A 22782-nucleotide genomic window follows, 5' to 3' on the forward strand; every position below is an offset into this window, starting at 1 on the left:
ATTAAGGAGGGGTCCATAAATGGCAGCACCCCTTGACTGCACCCCGTCCCAGCTGCACTCCACCTCCGGTAACACTCTTGTACCTTCTGCTCAAGATGTGCTCTGCGCAGAGACACCCTCTGCTCTAGCTTCTGGAGCTCGCGTTCATGTTGTGCCTCTGTTTGCATCTTGATTTTGCTCTGGTAGGCGTTGAGAAGCTCCATTTCCTGCTGGAGCTGTAGCCTCAAGGCCTGGCATTCTGCTTCTTGAGCCTCATCTAGCCGTAACTGTGGGCACAGAAGACACACACTGTAATGCACCCCTCACTTACGGCCCTTGCTGACTACCACAAGAGGCTGCTTCTTTGGATTGAAATGAGTCCCCTTGGAAACATAGATGACCTGGGTACATTCAGAGTTAGGAATCAAAAAACAGTAAGGTCTGCCCAATGGGCTACAACTACTAAAAGCACATTCTTTTCCGTATAGTCTGAAACCACAGTGCCTTATACACCCCAGGGATTGAGCCCTTGGGCTTAGGAGGTAGTCTCCTGAGATTGCTGGGAGGATTAAATAATTCAATGAAAGTCCTCTGTATGGCTCTCAATGCATACTAAGTGTTCAATAAACAGTAGCTGTTATTATTTTGGTTTTGACTAGATCAGTAGTATCCAACCTATTTTTTTCTGTGCTGCACATTGGAAGAATAAGAGTTGTCTTGAGCTACACATTAAATATACAAACACTAATGAAAACTGGTGAGCAAAAAAACAAAAAAGTCCATGCATACTTTTTCTGATATCCAACACCACAGATAAGCAAAAAAAGTCCTAAAAAATTAGCATGCAGGGTGGCGCCTGTGGCTCAGTGAGTAGGGCGCCGGCCCCATATACCAAGGGTAGCAGGTTCAAACCTGGCCTCAGCTAAACTGCAACCAAAAAATAGCCAGGTGTTGTGGCTGGCGCCTGTAGTCCCAGCTGCTCGGGAGGCTGAGACAAGAGAATCGAGTAAGCCCAAAAGCTGGAGGTTGCTGTGAGCTGTGTGACATCATGGCAGTCTACCAAGGGCGGTAAAGTGAGACTCTGTCTCTACCAAAAAAAAAAAAAAAAATCAGCATGCAAACCATGGGCTGCAGGTTGGACACAGCCTAGGTCATTTCCTTATTTAGGTCTGTAGCCCTAAAACCACTTAGATATTCTTGGCTCTAAAAAAAATGAATCCAATATCCATAAAGCTTGAGAAATATAGCACAGTACTATTTTGCTCTTAGCAATAATGCTGGCCTCCACTGCTGGCTACACAAGTTACCCTGCTAGCAAGCCAATCCAAAATGCACGTGGTTCAAGAGCTCTTCACCATACAAGGTAGGTAGGGGACCTCTGTCTGATGACACCAAGAAAGCCAGATCCTGTGTGGGCAGTGGACCAAGTCAGCCAGCAGAAATGCCAACCTCTCAACTAGCAGAGATGACGATTTGGGGCCATTAGCAGCACTGTGTTTAGGGAGGCTGCCCCCCTCATCCCAGGCTTGGCTTTGTCCAGACTTAGTTGGCTCTCAGTTTGACTAAGAACTATGAGACTAGAACCCTTGAATCAGACAGTTTTGTCTGCCCTGAGTTTATCCACATGTTTCCATAGAGACCACCTTGCCAAAATACTTACTTTCCACCTTATGCACAATTTTTGACAATAAATACATCGTGATACCTTGATTGAGAAGTGACTTTTTGAGATGTATTAAAGTAGCTTTAGAAAGTTATCTGCATAGTCTCTTCTTTAGTAGTCTGGAGAAACATACTATAGAGATTAAAGGAACATAAATTGTGAAATCATATTTTCCAGGTACCTTCCAACAATTAATCCTAACCAGTTTTCATTAAAGCCCACTAAAGAGGATAGACAGCTCTCTGCTCATTTTCCTGATGATAAATGAAAGAAGACGTTTAAGACACAACAGGCAGTGCATCTGCAGCAGGACTGTTAGCGATTCCCTCCAGACACAGGAGGTTCCTTACTAGTAAAAGAAATGAAAGTGCTTTTCTTTCTTACTTGTTTGCATAAGCCTTGGCCAAATGGGTGAGAGGTTCATCCTATGATCAGTTTAGATCACTGAAACATCTCCATTTTCTTTTATTTCTGGCATTCTACTATTATTGTCAGTAACTCTGCTGTTCTGTACCAGTTGTGACATAAATGCCCAGCGCTAGAGATCAACAGGCAATTCCAATATCTGGTATTTATCACCCAAGGTCACACATACCAAATCCATTAAAAAGATTTTTATAAGAGTGTACGTAAATATTGTGTCTGTTTTCCAAAGTGGCTTAAACTGAAGAAAAAGATGTGACAGAGGCAGCAGAATTTAACAGTGATCAAGCACACAGAGTTATAGGCTTCCTCCAAAATGGGCGCAAATCCTAGCTCTACTACTAAGGATTTTATCTTTTGAGTCAGGGTCTCACTCTGTCGCCCTGGGTAGAGTGCCGTGGCAGCACAGCCCATAACAACCTCAAACTCTTGGGCTCAAGCGATTCTCTTGCCTCTGCCTCCCAAGTAGCTGGGACCACAGGTGCCCACCACAACACCTAGCTAGGTTTTCTATTTTTAGTAGAGACGAGGTCTTGGTCTTGCTCAGGCTGGGCTCGAACTCCTGAGCTCAGGCGATCTACCACCCTTGGGCTCTCAGAATGCTAGGATTACAGGTGTGAGCCACTACGCCCAGCCTACTACTAATTAGTTATGTGACTCTAGCCCATCCCTGAGCCAGGAGTTGGCACACTACAGCTGATGGGCCAGATCTGGCCTGCTACCTTTTTTTTTTTTTTTAATAAATAAAGCTTTATTGGACACAGATACACTCATCTGTCTATGTATCATCTATAACTGTTTTTGCACTATAATACTGAAATCGAGTAGTTGTGACACAGATCCTGTGGTCCACAAAGCCTATTTATTTTCTGCCCCTTTACAGAAAAAGTTTGCCAACTCTGCCCTAAACGAGTGACTTTATGTCAATAAACCTCAATTACCTCATAGGTAAATTAGGGTTGTAATTACTTCAAAGGTGTTTTACAAAAACAAAATGAGATAATGCCTACAGAACACTTAAAACTCCACCCCGCACATGGCAAGCAGTACGGAAAGGATATCTGCAATGATCATAGATACTTTTATCTTCTCCATCTCAGAAGAGCATTTTTCTCTTTTTATTAACCTATCTTCCTTATATGTTTACCAAGATTGTTGAACACTTGCTGTGTTCTAAGCACCATTGCAGATGCTGAGAACACAGAGATTAACAAGACAAATGCCCTATCAGTCTCTACGCCCATCAACTCTGTCCCCTTCTCCTTACATTTAGCTTCTCTCTGCACAACTCCTTGTTCATTTGACCCTGCCCCTCTATTTCTGTTGCCCACAGTAACGTCACCGGTAACCACCCTGAAGTGGTCCCTATCTTACCTACCCTCCCTGCAATACTGGGTACTGTTGATGGCCCCTCCTTGAAGTCTTTCTCTAGCTTTCTGAGATATCATAACCTTGTTTTTTCTTCCCCTTCTTTCCTTTTCCAGCTAGTCCCTACCTACTTGGCCCTTAAACATGGGTGTCCCTCAGGGCTTTGTAATGGGTCGTCTTCCTCCTCTAAGCTCTCTTCCTAAGGAAGCACAATCCAAAGAACCTCGATTACCACCACATACATGCAAATAACTCCCATACCTGTACCTCTACTTCACACCTCCTTCTGAGGTCAGGATGAGCTTATCTGGCCTGCTAGAGAAATCCTCACCTGATGTTTCCCAGGCCCTCAAGCTCAACAGGACTAAATAGTAACTCTTCATCTTTCTCTCTGCTCCCAGGCTGCTCCCCTTCCTTCTTTATACCATATGGGTAAATGGCACCATCTACCGTTTCACTCAAACCAGACACTGGGAGTCAGCCTGAATATCTGATTCTCCACGTTCAATCCATGACTAAGTGTCCTCAGCTCTACCTCCTGCCAAACTTAGTCACTTCTGCCTTCATCCGGACTGCCCTCTCTCTGGTCTAGCCACCACTCCCTGAGGGTAAAGGCAACTCCATAAATCACCTCCTTCTATTTGCTCTTGCCACCTTCCACGTCACCAATCTGATGTCACACCCCTGCTTAATACTCTGATGGCTTCCTATTGTTTTTAGGATAAAGACAAGAATTCTTAACGAAGCCTGCAAGCTCCTGTGAGATCCAGCCTGTCTTCTCATGTTAGTCACCTCCGAGAAATATAATAGGAGTTCTTCAGAAGGGCCACTGTCTTCCTCATCTTGACACCTGTGGTTCCTCAGCCCATACAGTTGTGTCAGAGAGGCCTTTCCTGACTCTCTGAACCAGGGAGTGCTCCTGCTTCACTCTCTTGGCACTTTGCACCTGCTCTGCCATTACGTGGAATGGACTCTGTTTCCTCTACTCTTCTGCAAATCCCACGAAGATATGATCCGTGACTGTCATACTCACCACCAGTATCCCCAGATGCCTAGGGCACCATGCAGGCACTAAGTCACTCAGTAAGGCTTGCTGGATGGACAGATGGATGCACAATGCACTACCTCCCGTCCTTGGCCTACAACATGTTGAACCTCTCCCAACTAACAAACCTTCCTCTACCTGTCTCCTCTTGCTACAGCCCTTGCTCTCTTTTCTCTCACTGATGAGGACCCAGGAAATGCAGCCTCTCTCATCATTTCTATCCCACTTTATACTCAACTCTTGAAGCACTATAATGTCTCCCATTCCTACTACCCCACCAACTATCTGTGACAAGCAATGGACGAATCCACTGCTGGGTCCAAGGACACCTCAAAGCTTGTTACTCTAACCGGTCTCTGCAACATTTGGAGTCCTTGGTTAGAAACTCTGGCTCCACCTTCTGTGGCACGCTCTCTTCTGTTCCTTCCTTCATCTTTGATGCATCGTCTTTGGTCTGTCTCCTGCTCAGCCCTGGACAGTTGGTGTCCACCAGCCTCTGTTCCTAGCTCCCTTCCTCTATGACACCATCTCCTATCCCTCACAGACCTCCCCTGTTCCTAGCAGCCACCATTGCCCCATATAACAATGAGGTCTAACTCTTTGTCTTTAATCCTGACATCCCTCCCAAACTACAGATTTACGGGTCCAGATTTTCTGGACCTTTCTACCTCGACACCCATGCAGCTCATATATCATGTCCACAAATTAGTTATCTTTCTAGATGTCCAAACTCATCCCTCCTTTTATTTTTCTATCTTGGGAAAATGATGACCTCCTCCACTTTGTTGTTAAACCAACCTCTCAAATTGGCCACTGAGTTCTTTCTATCTTACCTCCTATAATTTTCAAATCCTTCCCCTCCTTGCCATCTTTTTATCTTCAAATAGGCTTCAGCAGCTTCCCATTGCTTACAGAATAATGTCCAAACTCCTGGCTTCTCAGGATCTGACCCCCGACTACCCACTGGCTTTCCCTAAACTAGCATTCTGTACTCCTTCCGCAGCAATTACTCAGCTTCTCAAAGTGCCATCCTCGTTCAGACCTTTGAGTCTTTGCATATACTATATATCCTCTGTCAGGAACAACCTTTTTCCTTTTGCCTGCTTGGTAAACTATTGCTCTTTAGGACTCCTCTCATTGTGAAATCATCACTGAATTACTAGGTGAGCTCCTGTCCCTGGATTACCAAGACTTTTAAGACCTCTCCACAATCTTCCCCCTTGAACTGTGGGCTCATGCCAAAGTTCTTCCAGTCCCCATATACACATTTCCATCATTTGGACCTCTGCTTATACTACCTACAGGTCCCATTTTCAAGGAACCTGTTTACATCAATGAATTCCTTAAAGCCTCTTGGCTCCCTCTGGGAATCCTTCCCTAGACCAGAGCAGTTATTCCTACTTGCCTGCTCCTTGTCCCCAGTGCCTCCCACTTCAAGTCACTTACTAAACTTTAGTATAATTGCTTAATTATCTGACCTCTTGGCTGCACTGACAAAAGTGTAGGCACAGAGACCAGTTTGTCTCTCTAGCACATCCTCTAACTCTGAGCCCAGTGGAATGCTGAGCGCAGATGCTGAGTAAGAGTTTATTGAATGAATGTGTCTGTGTATCTGCCTTCCTCACTTGACTGTGAGATCCATAAGGACAAGGCCTGGGTCTGATTCATCTGTGCCTGACATTGGTTGTGGGGAGAGGAGTCAGTAAAGCCTGGGTGAGCGCGCACGCGACGTCATATATGGATCTATCACATCTCGCCCTTAAAGTCCCTACGTGCCACAGGTCTGACTAAGCACGTCACTCCTTGAGTTCCAGCTTATAGACACACTCCAGCAAGTATCCGCATTGGCTTGGCTTTATTCGGTGGCGTCATCTCCTCAGTTCCTTGGGCAGAAAAACACCAATATCCTAAATTTGTGCAAGAATCATCTTGGGAAAAAAAGGCTGGATCTTGGATTCTTGATTCCCAAAGCTCTTGAAGCCGTGGCACCAAACCTAACCACTTACCGCTTGAGAGGCCATCATTTCATTTATACTCTGTTCATACTGCTCTGCCAAAATGGCAAGTTTTCTTGTCTGCTCGTCTTTCAGTGTCTTTAAGATTGTTTTGTGCTCATTCTTTGGAGTAACTTCCAACTGGTGATTCTTGAGTGCTTTATACTGTTTGGTCTGTACTTTGCAAGTGTCCTGAAACTGTTTTTTGATTTGCATTTCCATGGCCTGTGCGGAAAAAGTGACAAAGGAAACATAAAGAAAAATCAGTAAATATAGAAAGCCTCCCACTATAGTAATGCATACGCTATAAGTGCTGGGACCATCTATTTTTCGGTGTAGTGACCCACATTGCTAATTAATAAAAATGAAAATAAGACAGAGACAACAGTTAACACTACCAATACTCCTTTTACAATAGAAGTAATTTTGAATTTACAAATGGTTTCAAGAAACAAAAAGGTTTGTTGCAAGGGGATGACAACTCCAAGCAGATTGTGGAATATAATGAAACTTAGCTTGTTAAAAGGTTGGCAACTATGTTCTGGTTTCCTAGTCGGAGTCTTCAGTGTCTCTATTGTTTATTGTTTGCCCCCCTTTTATTACCATTTTCCCGTTTTTTTTTTTTTTTTTCATTTTCCCCTGTTTTAAAGTGAGAAAGTGGGTGGTATTATATAAGCCAGCTTTTACCGTCCTGGCTTAGAGCGTTTTCTTATCAACTCAATAAAGGAGAACATCTGGATAATATTTCACATCCTAATCTGTTTCCACTGGATTTTGAGCATAAACTGGAAGAGGAAAGTGATTTCAGAATTATTTTTCTCCACTGAGAGGTTGTGCTTGCATGTAGCAATATCAAATAAGCATTTTGGCAAGGAGAGGGTATTTTATTTTAAGCCCAAAAGGCATTCCACCAGGTTGCCCCGTGGTCACATTTGAAGTTCATGAACACCCTGCAGACTTACATGACTAGTTAGCTTAGGATTTCATTGGAAGAGATGCATGGCCAGTGTGACTGAGGTTGGCTTCATTTCTGGGCCCACAATGATAACGTCCTCCCTGACATATAGCAAAGGCTTAGTACCTACAGCCATTAGCTGGAGGCCAAAGGAGTTTCTCTGAACGTCACTGGTGCAGACGTGGTAAATGCCCAGTGAATACATGTAGATTCATTCCTGAGTCCCATGACCATGACAGGCATCACCACTCTTTCCTGCTGAGCTGGGATGTGGCTTTATGGTCTTTTACCTTCCAGTGGCATTCAAAGTAGCTAATGCCAGTTTAACTTTCTCATTTCCTGGGAGATCCATGAAATGCTACTTGTTCTCTTTTGAAGAAGTGGGGGTCATAAAGTGCTCAGAGAAATTGGATACCAAGACAAATTAAGAGATCATGTAGGGTATGGTTTCCAAACCAGCTTGCCAGCACCTCCTCTTTAGGATTCCAGTTCAGTAGGTATAGGGTCCAGCAATCTGTGATTTTGAAGGATTACCCTGGGGACTGTCATACAGATATGTAAGCCACAATTGGAATCAGCCTAGTTGTGTTCAGAAGCACAGAAAGTGAAATCCTGCTCTCTCCTCTCACCTTTAAGTTTTTTGGCTGTTGCCGAAGTTCCATGACATGCTTTCTGTGCAGCTCTCTTTCTCGCCTCTTATTGTACTCCAGCTGGTTTTCCAGTTCAGTCTGGTGCTGTAAACGGATCAGATCCATGCGCAGCTTCTGTAGCGTGTGCAGCTGCCTGTACTCCAGCTCTCGGGTGGACTCGTCATGCCGGATGAGCATGGCATGCTCCATCTCCTTCTGGGTCCTCTTTTTATTTAGTTCCTGTATCCGGGAACAAAAGATAAATGGAGAGAGATGAATGGAGATGAATTGGAAGGAATGTACAACTAAGTGAGGGATGGCAAGGGAGAGGCACTGCTAACCATTGCTTAATTAAACCCATTAGTGTTTGGCAGCGGGGCTTAATGAGATTAGATGGATGATCCCTGGAGGTCTAGGCTTGGTCCTGGGTCCACCACTTGCAAGATGGGCATTCATAGCAACCATAGCCATACTATCTAGAAAATGGGATCAGTTCTACCCGACCACCCTCTTACCTCACTGAGCTGCTTTGAACCTTAGGTGAGGTAGTGTGTAGATATCTATATTAATGCTCTCCATCCTGATTGCCCTCACGTGAGGAAACTTTTCAAACATAAGATCCTTGCAACTCACAACTGAAATTCTCCTTCACTAACTCGGGTGGGACCTTGATGCCAATGTGTTTAAGAGTTCTTCAGGTGATTCGAATATGCAGTCAGGGGTGAGAATTAAACTGATAACAACTGCAATGCCCTTAGCTTTCTGGAAAATACCCTGGTTTTGCCCATATCAGAAGTAGGCCAATTATCTATTTTTTAAAACTCAGAGTTCAGGGCATGTTGGGGAAAAAAATCCTGATGAGATCTCTTTCCTTTCATCTTTCCTATCACAGTCTGTTTGATCATTTCTGGATCTAACCACTCTGCTCCTTTCCGTTCTATTCATGTCTGTCTTTTTATTGCTGTTGGAAGGGGGAAAGGAAAGCAAACTAGAAGAAAAAGAAGGAGTAAAATAATTTCATTCACCAGTTCATGAATATTTCTTAAATGGCACTATATACATAGATCTGAACCATGTGCTCTTGGTACATAAAAATGTTTATTAAGATATGACTTCTGTCCGCAACTTGCTAACACTGGCATAAGGAAGTATAATAGACGTTTACTGAAGTATATGGTCGGCTCAAAGCTGACCAAGTCAGAGGTAGACGGTAGCCCAACCTGGGAATTTGGAATTGACATTCAGAACTAGTTCATCTCTATGTGTGGCTGGAAATAAGTAGCATATAAAAACTACACATGTGGTAGTCATTTGATGCTACCAAGGCCAAGGATTACAGCAAGAAAGAGTAAGAAAAAAGAAAGAAAAAAAGTAGTGCAGGAAATATACTGATACCTAAGTTCCTACTGTTGGTTATAAGCCCTCCTCTAAGTCCATGTGTATTATTGCTATTGGGTTTTATAAGACATTCCTATCTATATTTCTTTTCTTTTCCTTTCTGATACAGAGTCTTACTCTGTTGCCCAGGCTAGAGTGCTGTGCCATCAGCCTAGCTCATAGCAACCTCAAACTCTTGGGTTCAAGCGATCTTCCTGCTTCAGTCTTCTAAGTAGCTGGGACTATAGGTGTACACCACAATGCCTCATTTTTTCTTATTTATTTATTTTATTTTTTTTTTTTGAGACACTGTCTTACTATGTTGCCCTTGGTAGAGTGCCATGGCATCATAGCTCACAGCAACCTCAAATTCTTGGACTTAAGCAATTCTCTTGCCTCAGCCTTCCAAGTAGCTGGGACTACAGATGCCCACCACAACTCCTGGCTATTTTTTTGCTGCAGTTGTCATTGTTGTTTAGCAGGCCCTGGCCTGGTTCAAATCCACCAGCCTCGGTGTATGTGGCTGGTGCCCTAACCACTGAGCTACAGGTGCTGAGCCTTTCCCCCCTATTTTTAGTAGAGACGGGGTCTCATTCTTGCTTAGGTGGCTGTTCTTGAACTCCTGAGCTCAAGGATCCTCCTGCCTTGGCCTCCCAGAGTACTAGGATTACAGGCATGAGCTACGGCACCCAGTCCCTATATTTTTATAGTAAATTTCCTAGTTTTGGCTTAAGCTAGCTCAAATAAATTTCAGTTCACATGCAGACAAAAGAACTTTATTACAAGGAAATGAAAAAAGAGAAAGCAAGGCTGGAAGTGATACATATTATAAATGAGATGAAGATTTTATACTATAATGTTTTTGAAAAGGGTGGCATTACTATTAGCTAAGAGGGTCAAGGAAAGTAAAGAGCTTTTGAGCTGGATGTTAAAGAAGAACAAGAAGATGCCTCTTTTCTCTGATGGCATCCACTGTGGGAGAAAATGCAAGTCATTCGTATTTTCATAGAAATCACAGTAATATTTGTGTATTGGTGTAATTGAGAATATCTTGTATACTTGGGCCCCTATTCATTTCCAGAGAAATCCTTCAGACAGTACTGTACATATTACTAGAACACAGTAGCTAATCATTCAACAAATAGTTGTTGAGCACTTACTACGTGTTAGGCACTGTTGCAGGCACTAGGGACAGAATAATGAACATACCCATCCCTTTTCTTTCTTTTTTTTTTTTTTTTTGAGACAGAATCTCACTATGTTGCCCTCAGCAGAGTGCCATGGTGTCACAGCTCACAGCAACCTCCAATTCTTGGGCTTACGCGATTCTCTTGCCTCAGTCTCCCAAATAGCTGGGACTACAGGCACCCGCCACAACACCCGGCTATTTTTGTTGCAGTTGTCATTGTTGTTTCAGCTGGCCCAAGCTGGGTTTGAACCTTCCAATCTCGGTGTATGTGGTTGGTGCCATAACCACTGTGCTCCGGGTGCCGAGCCTGTACATCTTACCCTTTCATGGGCTTTATTTTCTAGTGTGGAAATACTTAAACTATTAATGCAATTTAAAGTTGTTTTAAGGAATAAAAGATAATGTCTTTGTGCATCTCTTCCCCATCTCCTGTGTTTTTCTTCTCCTTTTTAAATTTTTCCTCTTTACCTGGAACCATCACATTTCTTCTTTTAAAAACTGGTAACTGGCCCCTAGGTGGCACCAAAGGACAGTGGGCCCTTTTCACAGACTAAAGCTACCCCAGACCAAACACCGAGAAAGCCAAGAGAAGCTCTTTAAATGAATAAAGGTTCTGTTCCTAGGTTACTAAATCATTTTTGATGTTTGAATTCCAGGAGTCCCAATGTTGGGCATTTACACATCTTGCACGTAACTAAATTGCGGAGTCCAAACTGAGTCTAAGCTGCCCACAGCCTTGAAACTCATGGGGGTTGGGGGAGGGGAAATAAAGGACACAAAGCAAACGGACCCTTGGAAAGGAAATGGAGTCTCCTGTCCATGTTTCAGGACACTGTCCACAGAGGACCTATGTCAGAATCACCTGGGTTACAAAAGTGATTGGTCTCTATAACTGGTATCCAGTTAATTTTGATATACTACAGTTTGAGAATCAAGGGAAAAATGCTTAGGGTGTGAGTCAGTTTCAGCTCCTCCATGAACACATTAGATATGGCTTTAGACAAATTTCTTAATCTACATTTTAGTTTCTTTGGGTGAGAAAAACAGCACCCACTGTGAACTACCATGCTTGCGAAGATGAAGCGCAAGACTATAAGAAAATGTTTCAGAACACATAAGTGTCATTATTATTTTTCTGTATTCAGAAGTATCTGGCATGTAATATCTTAAATCTATTTTTTATAAACTATTTAGAAGAGTGAGAGAAACATGGTAAGAGTTGCTGAGGTGTAAGATGTGAGCTGTCTATAATAATTTAAATCATGGGAGAAATATTACTCAGCTTGCTATGAGTGAAGTGCTGTGCTTACATGATAATGTGTAATGTGCTTTCAGTTTTTATTTTTTATTATTTTATTTATTATTTTTGCTTTCAATTTTACAAGTTATTTCATATACCTCATTCAATCCCAACTGCAACCCTATGAAGTGATAAGATTGAAATTTATTCTTTTTATAGGTGATGGGCAGTTGGGAATTATAAGGTCACGTACATCACATTCCCTGTGTTCCAAGCAGTTAATCTTGCTCATGCCGATGTTTTATCTTCATACCCACTAAGGCTGAGTAAAACTTAGAATTCAAACTTTGAACTGGAGATGATCTCAAGCCTATGACATTTAAATGCTGTTTTAGTTTCAGTTCCTGGTTTCAATGTTGGTCAGGCTACGGTGATCTTCTTAAATGTTTTCACTAATTGAAAGGATTGCTGGCTGGGTGTGGTGGCTCATGCCTATAATCCTAGCACTCTGGCAGGCTGAGGGGGCTGGATCACTTGAGCTCAGGAGTTCAAGACCAGACTGAGACCCAGGAATGGATTGACAAGCTGTGGTATATGTATACCACGGAATACTATTCGGCTATTAAAAAAAATGGAGACTTTACATCCTTCGTATTAACCTGGATGGAAGTGGAAGACATTATTCTTAGTAAAGCATCACAAGAATGGAGAAGCATGAATACTATGTACTCAATTTTGATATGAGGCCAATTAATGACAATTAAGGTCATGGGGGGGGCGAAGGAAAAGCAGAGAGAGGGAAGGAGGGAGAGGGGTGCGGCCTTGGTGTGTGCCACACCTTCTGGGGGCAAGACATGATTGCAAGTGGGACTTTACCTAACAAATGCAATCAGTGTAACCTGGCTTATTGTACCCTCAATGAATTCCCAACTTAAAAAAAAAAAAAAAAAAAGACCAGACTGAGCAAGATTGAGATCCTGTCTCTACAAAAAAAATAAAAAAAAAAAGCCATGCATATTGCAGGCCCATGTAGTCCTAGCTACTGGGGAGGCTGAGGCAAGAGGATTGCTCAAGCCCAAGAGTTTGAGGTTGCTGTCATGGCACTGAATCCCAGGGTGACTGAGGGAGACTCTGTCTCAAAAAAAAATCAACCAATAAAAGGATTGCCAATTCTCAGTTTAGGCAAAGATATAGGAAAACAGGCACTCTTACGCTTTGATGGTTCAGAGTATAAGCCCCTTTAGAGGGCAACGTGGCCATATTTATTTACAAATTTAGATCTATAGATTCTTTGACCTAGAAATTCCACATCTGAGCATACATTCTGCAAGAATATTTGTTTACGTGTAAAAATATCCATGTACAAAGATATTCTCTGTTGTAGGGTTAGTAATATTGCAAAAGTGTCCACTGAGAAGTGCCTCATTAAATAAATGATTTTAAAGCCATACAACAAAATACTGTTAGGTTAAAAAGAATGAGGCAGAGCTACATGTGTCAGATAGTAAATAGGGGGGAAAGTTATAAAACACTCCAGCGGACACCTGATACTTTTTGCAGGCTCGGCATTTTCCCTACTTCTGTTTATAGGTTCCTCTTGCTTTGAGAAACTATGCCACTCTATTAGGAATCAGAGAGTGTTGAGTAAGGATTAGAAATGTTACCCAATCAAGTTCTCTCTCTCCTAGAAATTTGAATCTTGAACAGAAATGATACAAAGATTAAAAATGGTTGGAGGAGATACATCCAAATGACAGTGCCTTGAGAAGTATCCATTAGCTCTTGCTCTCTACGCCATGGAAGATGATTTTCCAGCGTGGTTCTTCCTCTTTTCCGGCTTGGTTCTTCAGCTTTGTCACCTACCCCCATAGTCTTCCAATAAATTCCTTTTCATGCTTAAGTCAGCCAGAGTTTGTCTCTATTGCTTGCAAGTCAAATAACCCTACTGATACAAAAGTACCTAATTTTTATAAGGTTAAAGTAATATATAACATATAAGCTACATGCATGTAGGTAGGGAAAAGGTATCAGGAAAAATATGTGCGGAATTATTGGTGACTGTCTCGGGTGGAATGGTATTATTAAAAAGGAGAAAATGGGGTGATGGTGGTCAAATGATAAAAAAGTTTCAGTTACACAAGATGAATAATTTCTGGAGATGTAATGTACTGCATCATAGTGACAAGAGTTAACAATATTGTATTGTATACTTGTGATTTGCAAAGAGGAAAGATCTTAAATCTTCCTCCGCTCTGCCGCACCATGCACACAAATGGTAACTATGTGGAGGTGACAGATATCACCCAGCTTAAATGTCAATTAGTTTAAATGTATTAATCATTTCACAATGTATACTAAATCCAAATATGAAGTTGTATACCTTAAATATGTGTAATTTTTAATGTCAATGATATTGCTGTTAATGATAAAGCTGTTAAAAAGAACTTTTACTACTTAGCTTTATGTTTTTCTCTATTTGTTTTTTTTCCATCCTTTCTTTTTCGTTTTTTTATTTTTAGAGGTGAGGTCTTGCTATGTTGCCCAGGCTGGACTTGAACTCCTGGGCTCAAGTGAGCCTCCTGCCTCAGTCTCCCCAGTAGCTGGGATCATAGGCTTGTGTTACTGCACTCTTCAATGTTCTTTTACTACTTTGTAAACAGAAAGAAAAGCTTTGGACATTTTCATGAAGGTGGCTCTGAAATAAGACTAAGCAAAGAAAAAAATCTGGGCTTTTAAGAAAAGTACTATCAGAGTTATTCTTGGCTCATTTGGTTAGAACCTAATACCAATGAAGTTACGAATGCAGTTTCTTATCCATTTGGGGGAGTACTTATCTTGTACGGCTTTTATTAACATTAATTGTTGCTTTAGCTTCAGTTTTCCTCCAAATATGTGTTATTAGAATAACAATAATAATTGCCACATGAAAAGAATCCCAAATACCTTATGTCCAACTGGCTATCGGACCTTTTCATTATGATTTTTTATTTTTGCCGAACTCAAAATGCCCAGCACTGACTCAGTCTCTTTACCCCTCTCTAAGCCACTCTTTTTCTACACCAAGTCTACATTTCCCTAAGTCTTAAACCCTAGAAATAATTTTTGTTATGTCCTCATCTTTTCTCTCCTATCCTATCACATGCCAAGTTTTATTTACTACATATTTCAGATTAAGTTCTAGTCCACCTCCCTTTGGACGGCTACTTTCCACCAACCTGATTTCTTTGCCTCTAAGTCTTGTCCTTCTAATCCTGTGTTTCTCAAGGTTTTTTTTTTTTTAATTATTGCCCCCATAAGGAGCTTGTTTAGACTCCCCTTTAACCATTCCCACTGCTGAAATGTTAATATCACTGAGCTAATCAAAAAAGTTCAGCAGTTTCTCTCTCTTCCAATAAGATAACACATAGAAAGAGCCCGAGTTTGGGCCTATAATTGTATGTGTTCAGTAAATTTTAGTTTGCTTCATGCTCTTTCTTTTTCCTATTTGAATATGGCTCTCCAGAAAGCTTATACCAATTCACTTTTCCATTAACTCTGTTTGAAATGCTTATTTCCTTCCTGCAGACTAACAATTTTTTCTTAAATCAAACTCAGATATTTTTGCCAATGTGCTGGCTCATTTATGAGATTTTATTTGATCACTCCAGGTTGCAGTGATTTCCTGTTTAACTTACTATCTGCAACCGATTCACATTCTCTATTCCTTATCTCGGTGAATGTCGTTGTATCCATCTGACCCTCTCAAATTAGAAACTTGGAAGTCATTTTTGACTTCTCTTCTGAAATTCCCACATCCATTTGGGCATAATTACTGTCAGCTCTGCTTGAGAAATGTCACTCAGATCTAATCTCCTCTCTCTATCGATGTAGCATCTTCCAGGTTAGAACCAAAGAGCAGCCCGGCTGACGTCACTGTCATTTGCATCTCACCACCCCAGCCCCTCTCTCACACCGAGGCACTGATTTTTCAAAATAATGAAATGTCTCATCACGTCACTCCCCTCCTTAAAAACCTCTGATGGGGGTGCACTGCCTTCAGGCTTATGCTGAAATGCCCTGCCTGCCTTACACCGCCCTTCGCAGTCTGCTCCCACTACTCTTGCTTTGCGCTCCACTCCACTTGCTCAGAACTCTGGTCATGTTCAATGTCTCATTGTTCTCTGAATCCTCCGATCCCCTTCATAACTATAAGCTCCTGATACTTTATTTCTAGGTCTATTATTGTACCTAACATTTATATTGTAATTAGTCTGTTTTTCCTCCTGAGACTCAGGGCCACATGAACACAGGGAGTACAGAGGCTTGGTGACCCTGGCACAAAGAAGGCACCCCATGAGTGCTGGATGACTAAATGAACATACTTAATTTTAGGGTATCACACTATTATTTAAATGTTTCATGTGGGGGTCACAAAAATACAGATTCTTGACAAGCAGGCTGAATACTCACACTAACTCTGTTTCTGTGTTACTTCTTTTGATACTTTAGTGCATGATAGGCTTATAACAGGTGCTTAATAAAATTCTATTTCAATTATTTAGAAAAAGTTGACTCCGTGTTCTGCAAATGGGCTTTCTCTTATTTACCCATTTTTTTTTTTTTGTGGTTTTTGGCAGGGGCTGGGTTTGAATCTGCCATCTTTGGCATATGGGGCTGGGCCCTACTCCTTTGAGCCACAGGCACTGCCCTTTACCCATTTTTTTTGAGACAGAGTCTCACTATGTTGCCCTTGGTAGAGTGCCCTGTGGAGTCACAGCTCACAGCAACCTCAAACCCTTGGGCTCAAGCAATTCTCTTGCCTCAGCCTCTCGAGTAGCTGGGACCACAGGCGCCCACCACAACGCCCGGCTATTTTTTGTTTGCAGTTTAGCTGGGGCTGGGTTTGAACCCACCACCCTTGGTATATGGGGCTGGCGCCCCACCCACTGAGCCACAGGCATCGCCCCAGCTGGCTTTCTCTTACTGATGGTAAACTCATTCCCTGACATTTTCTGTATACCTGGCCTGTGTCAGCCATGGTGCTAAAGACTACAAAGGCTAAGGATATAGGATCGGATGAGAACAGACATAGTCAGACCCTCATAAAGCTCACTGCCTTGTAAGTCAATGACAGCAGTTGTGAACTTCATAAATACCTCCCGAATGTTCTGCTGCTCCACCTCATGCCGCTTGATCATTATTTTCCGCTTGAAGAAACGACAGTTTTTGTCGTAGTACAGTCTCTGTTGAGTGAGAAGGTGCGCTTCCTCTTCAGCCTGTGTGTGCTGCAAGTTCTCTTTATGCTTGGATATCCGCTCTTGCTTTTCTTTCTTGGGTGTGCTATGATCCTCATTCATTTCCTTTAGAACAATAACAAAAAAAGCCAGTTGCTTACTGCAGCCGCATATTATGTTATTTGGAAAGCATATGAAAATGTAAATACAGAAAGTCTTGGTGTTACACATCCCTCTCTCAACTTTCTTTTTTCCCTATTAAGTAAAAGTGAGAGGGATACTTAAGAGTTTCCATATCTTTGAATTCCCACCCCCACCCCGTTCAGAAATTATTTAATCAATCAATACATAACTTACTAAGCTCTTATCATGTGACAGGCACTGTGCAAGGCACAGGATACAATAGTGAGTAAAAGAACATGTGTATCTGAAACCATAGGGCTTTATGGTAGAGAATCAAAAATAAATCAAAGAACCAAGAAATGAACTAGAAATTACTGTGATAACTGCTATGAAGAGGAAGTCTTTAGTCCTATAAGAATGTTCAATAAAAAATATTTGATCATGTTAACAATGAAGCTGAAATTTGAAAATCTGGCAGGAGTTCACGGGTGGAAAAGGAGAAGGAAAAAACATGGTGCCATTCAGAACTGAAAGAGGCTCAGGGCGGCTGGTGCAATGAGACACGAGACGAGCCTGGCAAGGCAGGCAGGACCACGGAGGCCTTATAAGCCAAGATAAGGACAGTGATCTTTAGGACAGGACGAATGTGATTTTATATATGTGAGAGTGTCATACTGAGATGCCTTTCCAAAAGATTATTGGCCACTGTGTAGGGAACAGATTAGAGGAGGGAAGAGCACATCTATGGAGACAGCTGGGAGGCTACTGCAAAGGTCCAAGGGAAGAGATGATAGTTGCTTGGACAAAGGAGGTGGTGAAAAGACTGAGAGAAGTGGGCAGATTCCAAGTGCCACTAGTGTGAATTTCAGAAAGAAGCATTATTCCTTTAGGATTAGAGGATATATAAATCATCTATATTTTCAAAAGGACAAAATTCATAATTTTTCTATAACATCTGAGAAGAGGGAGGAAAGCAGTGAATAAGAACAGTTAAGATTTTTTTTTTTTGAGACACAGTCTTACTTTGTTACCCTTGGCAGAGTGCTCTGGCCATCGTAGCTCACAGCAACCTCAAAGTCTTGGGCTCAAGTGCTCCTCTTGCCTCAGCCCCCCAAGTAGCTGGGACTGCAGGTGCCTGCCACAACACCCAGCTATTTTTTAGAGATGGGGTCTTGCTCTGGCTCGAACTCCTGAGCTCAAGCAATCCACCTACCTTGGCCTCCCAGATTGCTAGGATTACAAGCATGAGCTACCTTGCCCAGACCAGTTAAGATGTTGATCTATGGTAAAAGTAAGTTTGGAGAAAGTACAGTGTAGTCTTCTTTGTTCATACTGACAAACTTGACCTATGATATTTGGCATTGCTGACATCTATTTTACTTAATGTTTTGTGATGTGGACATCATACACTATTTTCTCTCTTCACCAAGTAGACTTTGTAAATCAACTTTCAACTATCCTGTTCCAGTGAAGTTGTGACTGAAATCTTAGAATCAGGAGAAAGTGCTTTTTCCAGCCTGGAGTAAGTCGGGATCACAACAGGAAGTCTGAGTGACACATCTCTTCATGCTACGACTTCACTACTAGATTTGGCATTAACCACTAGACCACACACCCAAATTCAAACACGGTCATAGAAATTCACTCCAAAATCAAGAATGAATTATTTCTGGACCATTTATCACTTTGTATTAGCCATTCCTGTTATCTATCAATAGTGGGGATAATGGAGATTATTTTGTCATTACAAAACAATACCTTCAAGCACATCAATATTTAAATATACATGCCACCTTCAATAGTCTGAGGTAAGCATTAATTAGTAAGGAGTAATGTTAGCTTTGCACAGACAGGCCCACTGAGGCTATCTCAGATTGCTTTTAGGCTTGGTTTTCCTTCATGAGCATGTTGAAAGACTTAGACATTTAGGCCCAGGGTCTTTTATACTTATAAACCAGAATATGGTGAACCAAAAATAGCCTAATGCCTGAGGACTGAGTGGAACTCTTGGATGCTGTTCTGTGGGACAATCTTCTAAAGGTAGAGTTCATGAAATCTCCAAGTACCTCGGGGTTACAAAAGCCTAAGGTGGTGGCTGTAGTCACAGTCGGGGCCTTCAGGCGTTAGTGGACACACAGAGTTAGACATAAGGAAGGTATTGAGAGCTGAGAAAAATCTCAAAACTTCTTATAGAGAAATCAAGGCCATCTCTGTGATTGATCTACCTTCCTCTATTATGGTATAACAATTAGGCTGAAGCCAATAACTAAGAGAAAAAGGAGAGAATGGGAACCTTCTTAGCTGTGCTATTTCTCTCTACACTCTGGTTTTCTAGTCCTGAGGGTGTCAGAGATTCTCCCCATCCCACCAAAGTGGATAAAATACAATTTCCTGTTTCACCCAACAATTACCAGTGGCTTACCTGGCAGAGCAAAAGGTCCTAAGCCCCACCCCAACCCATTTGCTTTCGCTTCCTAACTAAAAAAACAATTGTAGAGGAACCGTGCTAAATCCTGAATTACTAACCTATATATCAGAATATGCACTCAAATGCATGATTTCATATATACTAAAACAACACCTCATATTAAATTTTATTAAACCTTAATATATACTTAGTAAGTCTACAAATAAGAGACACTAAGTCTTATGAGAAGCAAAGTCTATGGAACTGCACACAGTTCACCCGCTAGCACTGGTAAAAGAAGAAGAGAAGGAATGTGGTCTGATTCAACGGCAGTTCCTCTGGAAAGACCCTCTAAGTCTACTCCAGATCTTTAGCCAAACATTCCAGAATCAATCATTTATCAAATATTCACATGTACAAGAAGCATGGATATAGTCATGAACAAAGACGTAGCCTCTGGTCTTGTGATGCTGACCAGCTCGCAGAGTAAGTAGCGCAAACAATCATTAAGTAAATGGATTATTCCAAGTGCTAGTGTAAGGAAACCAGAGATCTGTTTTGGTTAAGGTAGTAAGAAAAGGCTTCCCTGGGGAAGTGATATGTGAGTTAAGGTCTTTATAACCAGCCATACATCTTACAAGGAGGAGAAGTAGGAATTAACTGAGCAGAGTTGTGGGCAGGGAGGGCTTGGGCTTGGAGAGAATAGGGGCGGAAGAAATAGTATGTGCAAATAATTTGGGGAAGGGTGGAGCTTGATCATTGAGGAACTGAAAGACAGATGTCTGCAGCTGCGGACAGTGGGGTGGGGGAGGCAGAAGCACCGGCGAGATGACACTGGAAGGGCAGGCTGGGAGCACCCTGCGGAGGGACTTCTAGGATGTTGGTCTGTCCTAAGAGCAAAGGGAAGCCAGGGGATTTTAAAAACATTAGGTGGTATGACCAGACTTAGGTTTGAAAAGATCACTGTGGCTGAGGTATGGAAAGTAAACAAGACATACATAAGCATGGTTTAGAAATGTGGTCCCTGAACCGGCAGCATCAGCATCGCCTGGGAACTTGTCAGTGATGTACGTTTTTAAACTCTACACCAGAAAATCTAGGGGCAGATAAGGATAGATGTTTTGAATCATAAAATATAGGGGTAGGCTTAGCAATCTGCCTTGATAGCATTTTTATTAGGTGATTCTAATGGAAAGTTTGAAACTTGCCGGATTTGAATATTGATCACAGTGTAAGACGAGTTCATTTTATGTTCTAACCATTTGAATGGCAACTTGGGAGCCCAAATATTGGTACCCTTACCTCTTTTATTTTTTCCTTACAAATCTTATACTGCTTCTTCTGACTTTCTAAGAAAGTTGTCAAGTCTTTCTTCTGCTGGGCCAAGATTTGTTGCTGGAACTTCTTCTCATCTGCTGCAGCTACCTTTGCCTGATAAAATAACAAATAACAATCTAGGATAAATCCATTCTTTACACACAAAATTCAGCTGTCTATAATCTCCAAAGAATTAGGAGAGTTCATAAGCACTGAATACTGTGATTTTTTTTTGAATAAATAAATAATAAAAAAAACAAAGAAATATTTTTTGAGTCTCCTGTATCTCAAAAAAAAAAAAAAAAAAAAGGTAGAAATTTCTCCCACTGAAAATTACATTCTCACTTATAGAGGAAAAAAAGGTAAACCTTAAACATGTTTCATTGAACACAAAAAAATTCATGGGACAAAAAAGAACTGAAGATTATTATTAATATTTTCTTAATATGAGGATACATATGATTAGGTTACATTGTTTGCATTTGTAAGGTAAAGTCTGATTGGAGGTAAGTCCTTCGCCTAGGAGGTGTACCATATATCCCTATGCTGTACCTGATAGGAGGAACTTACCAAGTCTCTCTCCCTCTCTGCTTCTTGAATTTAATTGTGTTTTTCTCTCATGTGGAATTATAGTCGTTAATCTACTAGTTTCCATTTAGTCTTGAGTACATGGGATGCTTGCTTTTCCATTCCTGTTTTTTTTTTTTTTGGGACAGAGTCTTACTATGTTAGCCTCCATAGAGTGCTGTGGTGTCACACAGCTCACAGCAACCTCAAACTCTTGGGCTTAAGCGAGTTCCTTGCCTCAGCCTCCCAAGGCGCTGGGACTACGAGCACTGGCCACAACGCCTGGCTATTTTTTTGTCGAGGTTGTCATTGTTGTTTAGCAGGTTCAGGCCGGGTTCGAACGCAGCAGCCCCGTGTATGTGGCTGGCGCCCTAACCACTGAGCTACAGGTGCCAACCCTGCTTTCCCATTCTTGAGCTACTTTGCTAAGGAGAATATTCTCCAAATCCGTCCAGGTACATACAAAAGATACAAAGTCTCCATCTTTTTATGGCTGAATAGTATTTCATGGCATATACACAGACCACATTTTATTAATCCATTCGTGGGCTGATGGGCACTTGGGTTGTTTACACATCTTTGCAACTGTGAATTGAGTTGTGATAAACATTCTGGTGCACATGTCCTTATTATAAAATGATTATTTTTTTCTTCTGGTTATATACCTAGGAAGGGGTTGTGGGATCAAATGTAAGGTCGACTTCTAGCTCTTTGAAGATTCTCCATATTTCTTTCCAAAAAGGCTCATTAATTGCAATCCCACCAACAGTGCTTAAGTGTTCCCCTCTCTTCACATCCACACTTGAGTCTGCCCCTTTGAGACCTTGTGATACGGGCTATTCTCACTGGGGTTAGGTGATCTCTTACGATAATTTTGATTTTCGTTTCTCTGATGACTAGGGACGATGAGCATTTCTTCATGTGTTTCTTGGCCACTCACCTCTTGGGAAAAGATCCTGGTCATGTCTCTTGCCCAATAATATGGAACGTTTCACAAAATTTTCATGTCATCTTCATGCAGGGACCATGCTAATCACTACATGCTGTATCATTACAACTTTAGTATATGTGCTGCCGAAGTGAGCACAGAACTAAGGATTATTAATAAAGGTTTTATTTATTTATTTATTTGAGACAGAGTCTCACTATGTCACCATGGGTAGTGTTGTGGTGTCACAGCTCACAGCAGCAACCTCAGTCTCTTGGGCTTAAGCGATTCTCTCAGCCTCCCAAGTAGCTGGGACTACAGGCGCCTGCCACAATGCCTGCTATTTTTTGGTTTCAGTTGTCATT

General features: G+C 41.7%; 1 protein-coding gene and 1 non-coding gene across 9 annotated transcripts in view; both read right to left on the minus strand.

Moving 5' to 3' along the window:
• TAOK3 (TAO kinase 3) overlaps positions 1–22782 on the minus strand; it is a 177294-nt gene that overhangs the window by 2279 nt on the left and 152233 nt on the right. For all 8 annotated transcript variants that reach the window (XM_053587889.1, XM_053587891.1, XM_053587885.1 and 5 more), the window contains 5 exons: positions 20908–21036; positions 16998–17201; positions 8057–8296; positions 6485–6697; positions 84–266 (listed from right to left, as the gene is read on the minus strand). In XM_053587889.1, coding sequence (XP_053443864.1) covers positions 84–266; positions 6485–6697; positions 8057–8296; positions 16998–17201; positions 20908–21036 — 969 coding nt within the window. The remainder of the gene's footprint in view (positions 1–83; positions 267–6484; positions 6698–8056; positions 8297–16997; positions 17202–20907; positions 21037–22782) is intronic.
• On the minus strand, positions 22465–22576 carry LOC128585180 (U6 spliceosomal RNA). The gene has a single exon (XR_008379915.1). It is a non-coding gene; the product is annotated as a U6 spliceosomal RNA (small nuclear RNA).

The sequence above is a fragment of the Nycticebus coucang genome, chromosome 4, assembly GCF_027406575.1.
Source record: "Nycticebus coucang isolate mNycCou1 chromosome 4, mNycCou1.pri, whole genome shotgun sequence".
Classification (NCBI taxonomy): Eukaryota; Metazoa; Chordata; class Mammalia; order Primates; family Lorisidae; genus Nycticebus; species Nycticebus coucang.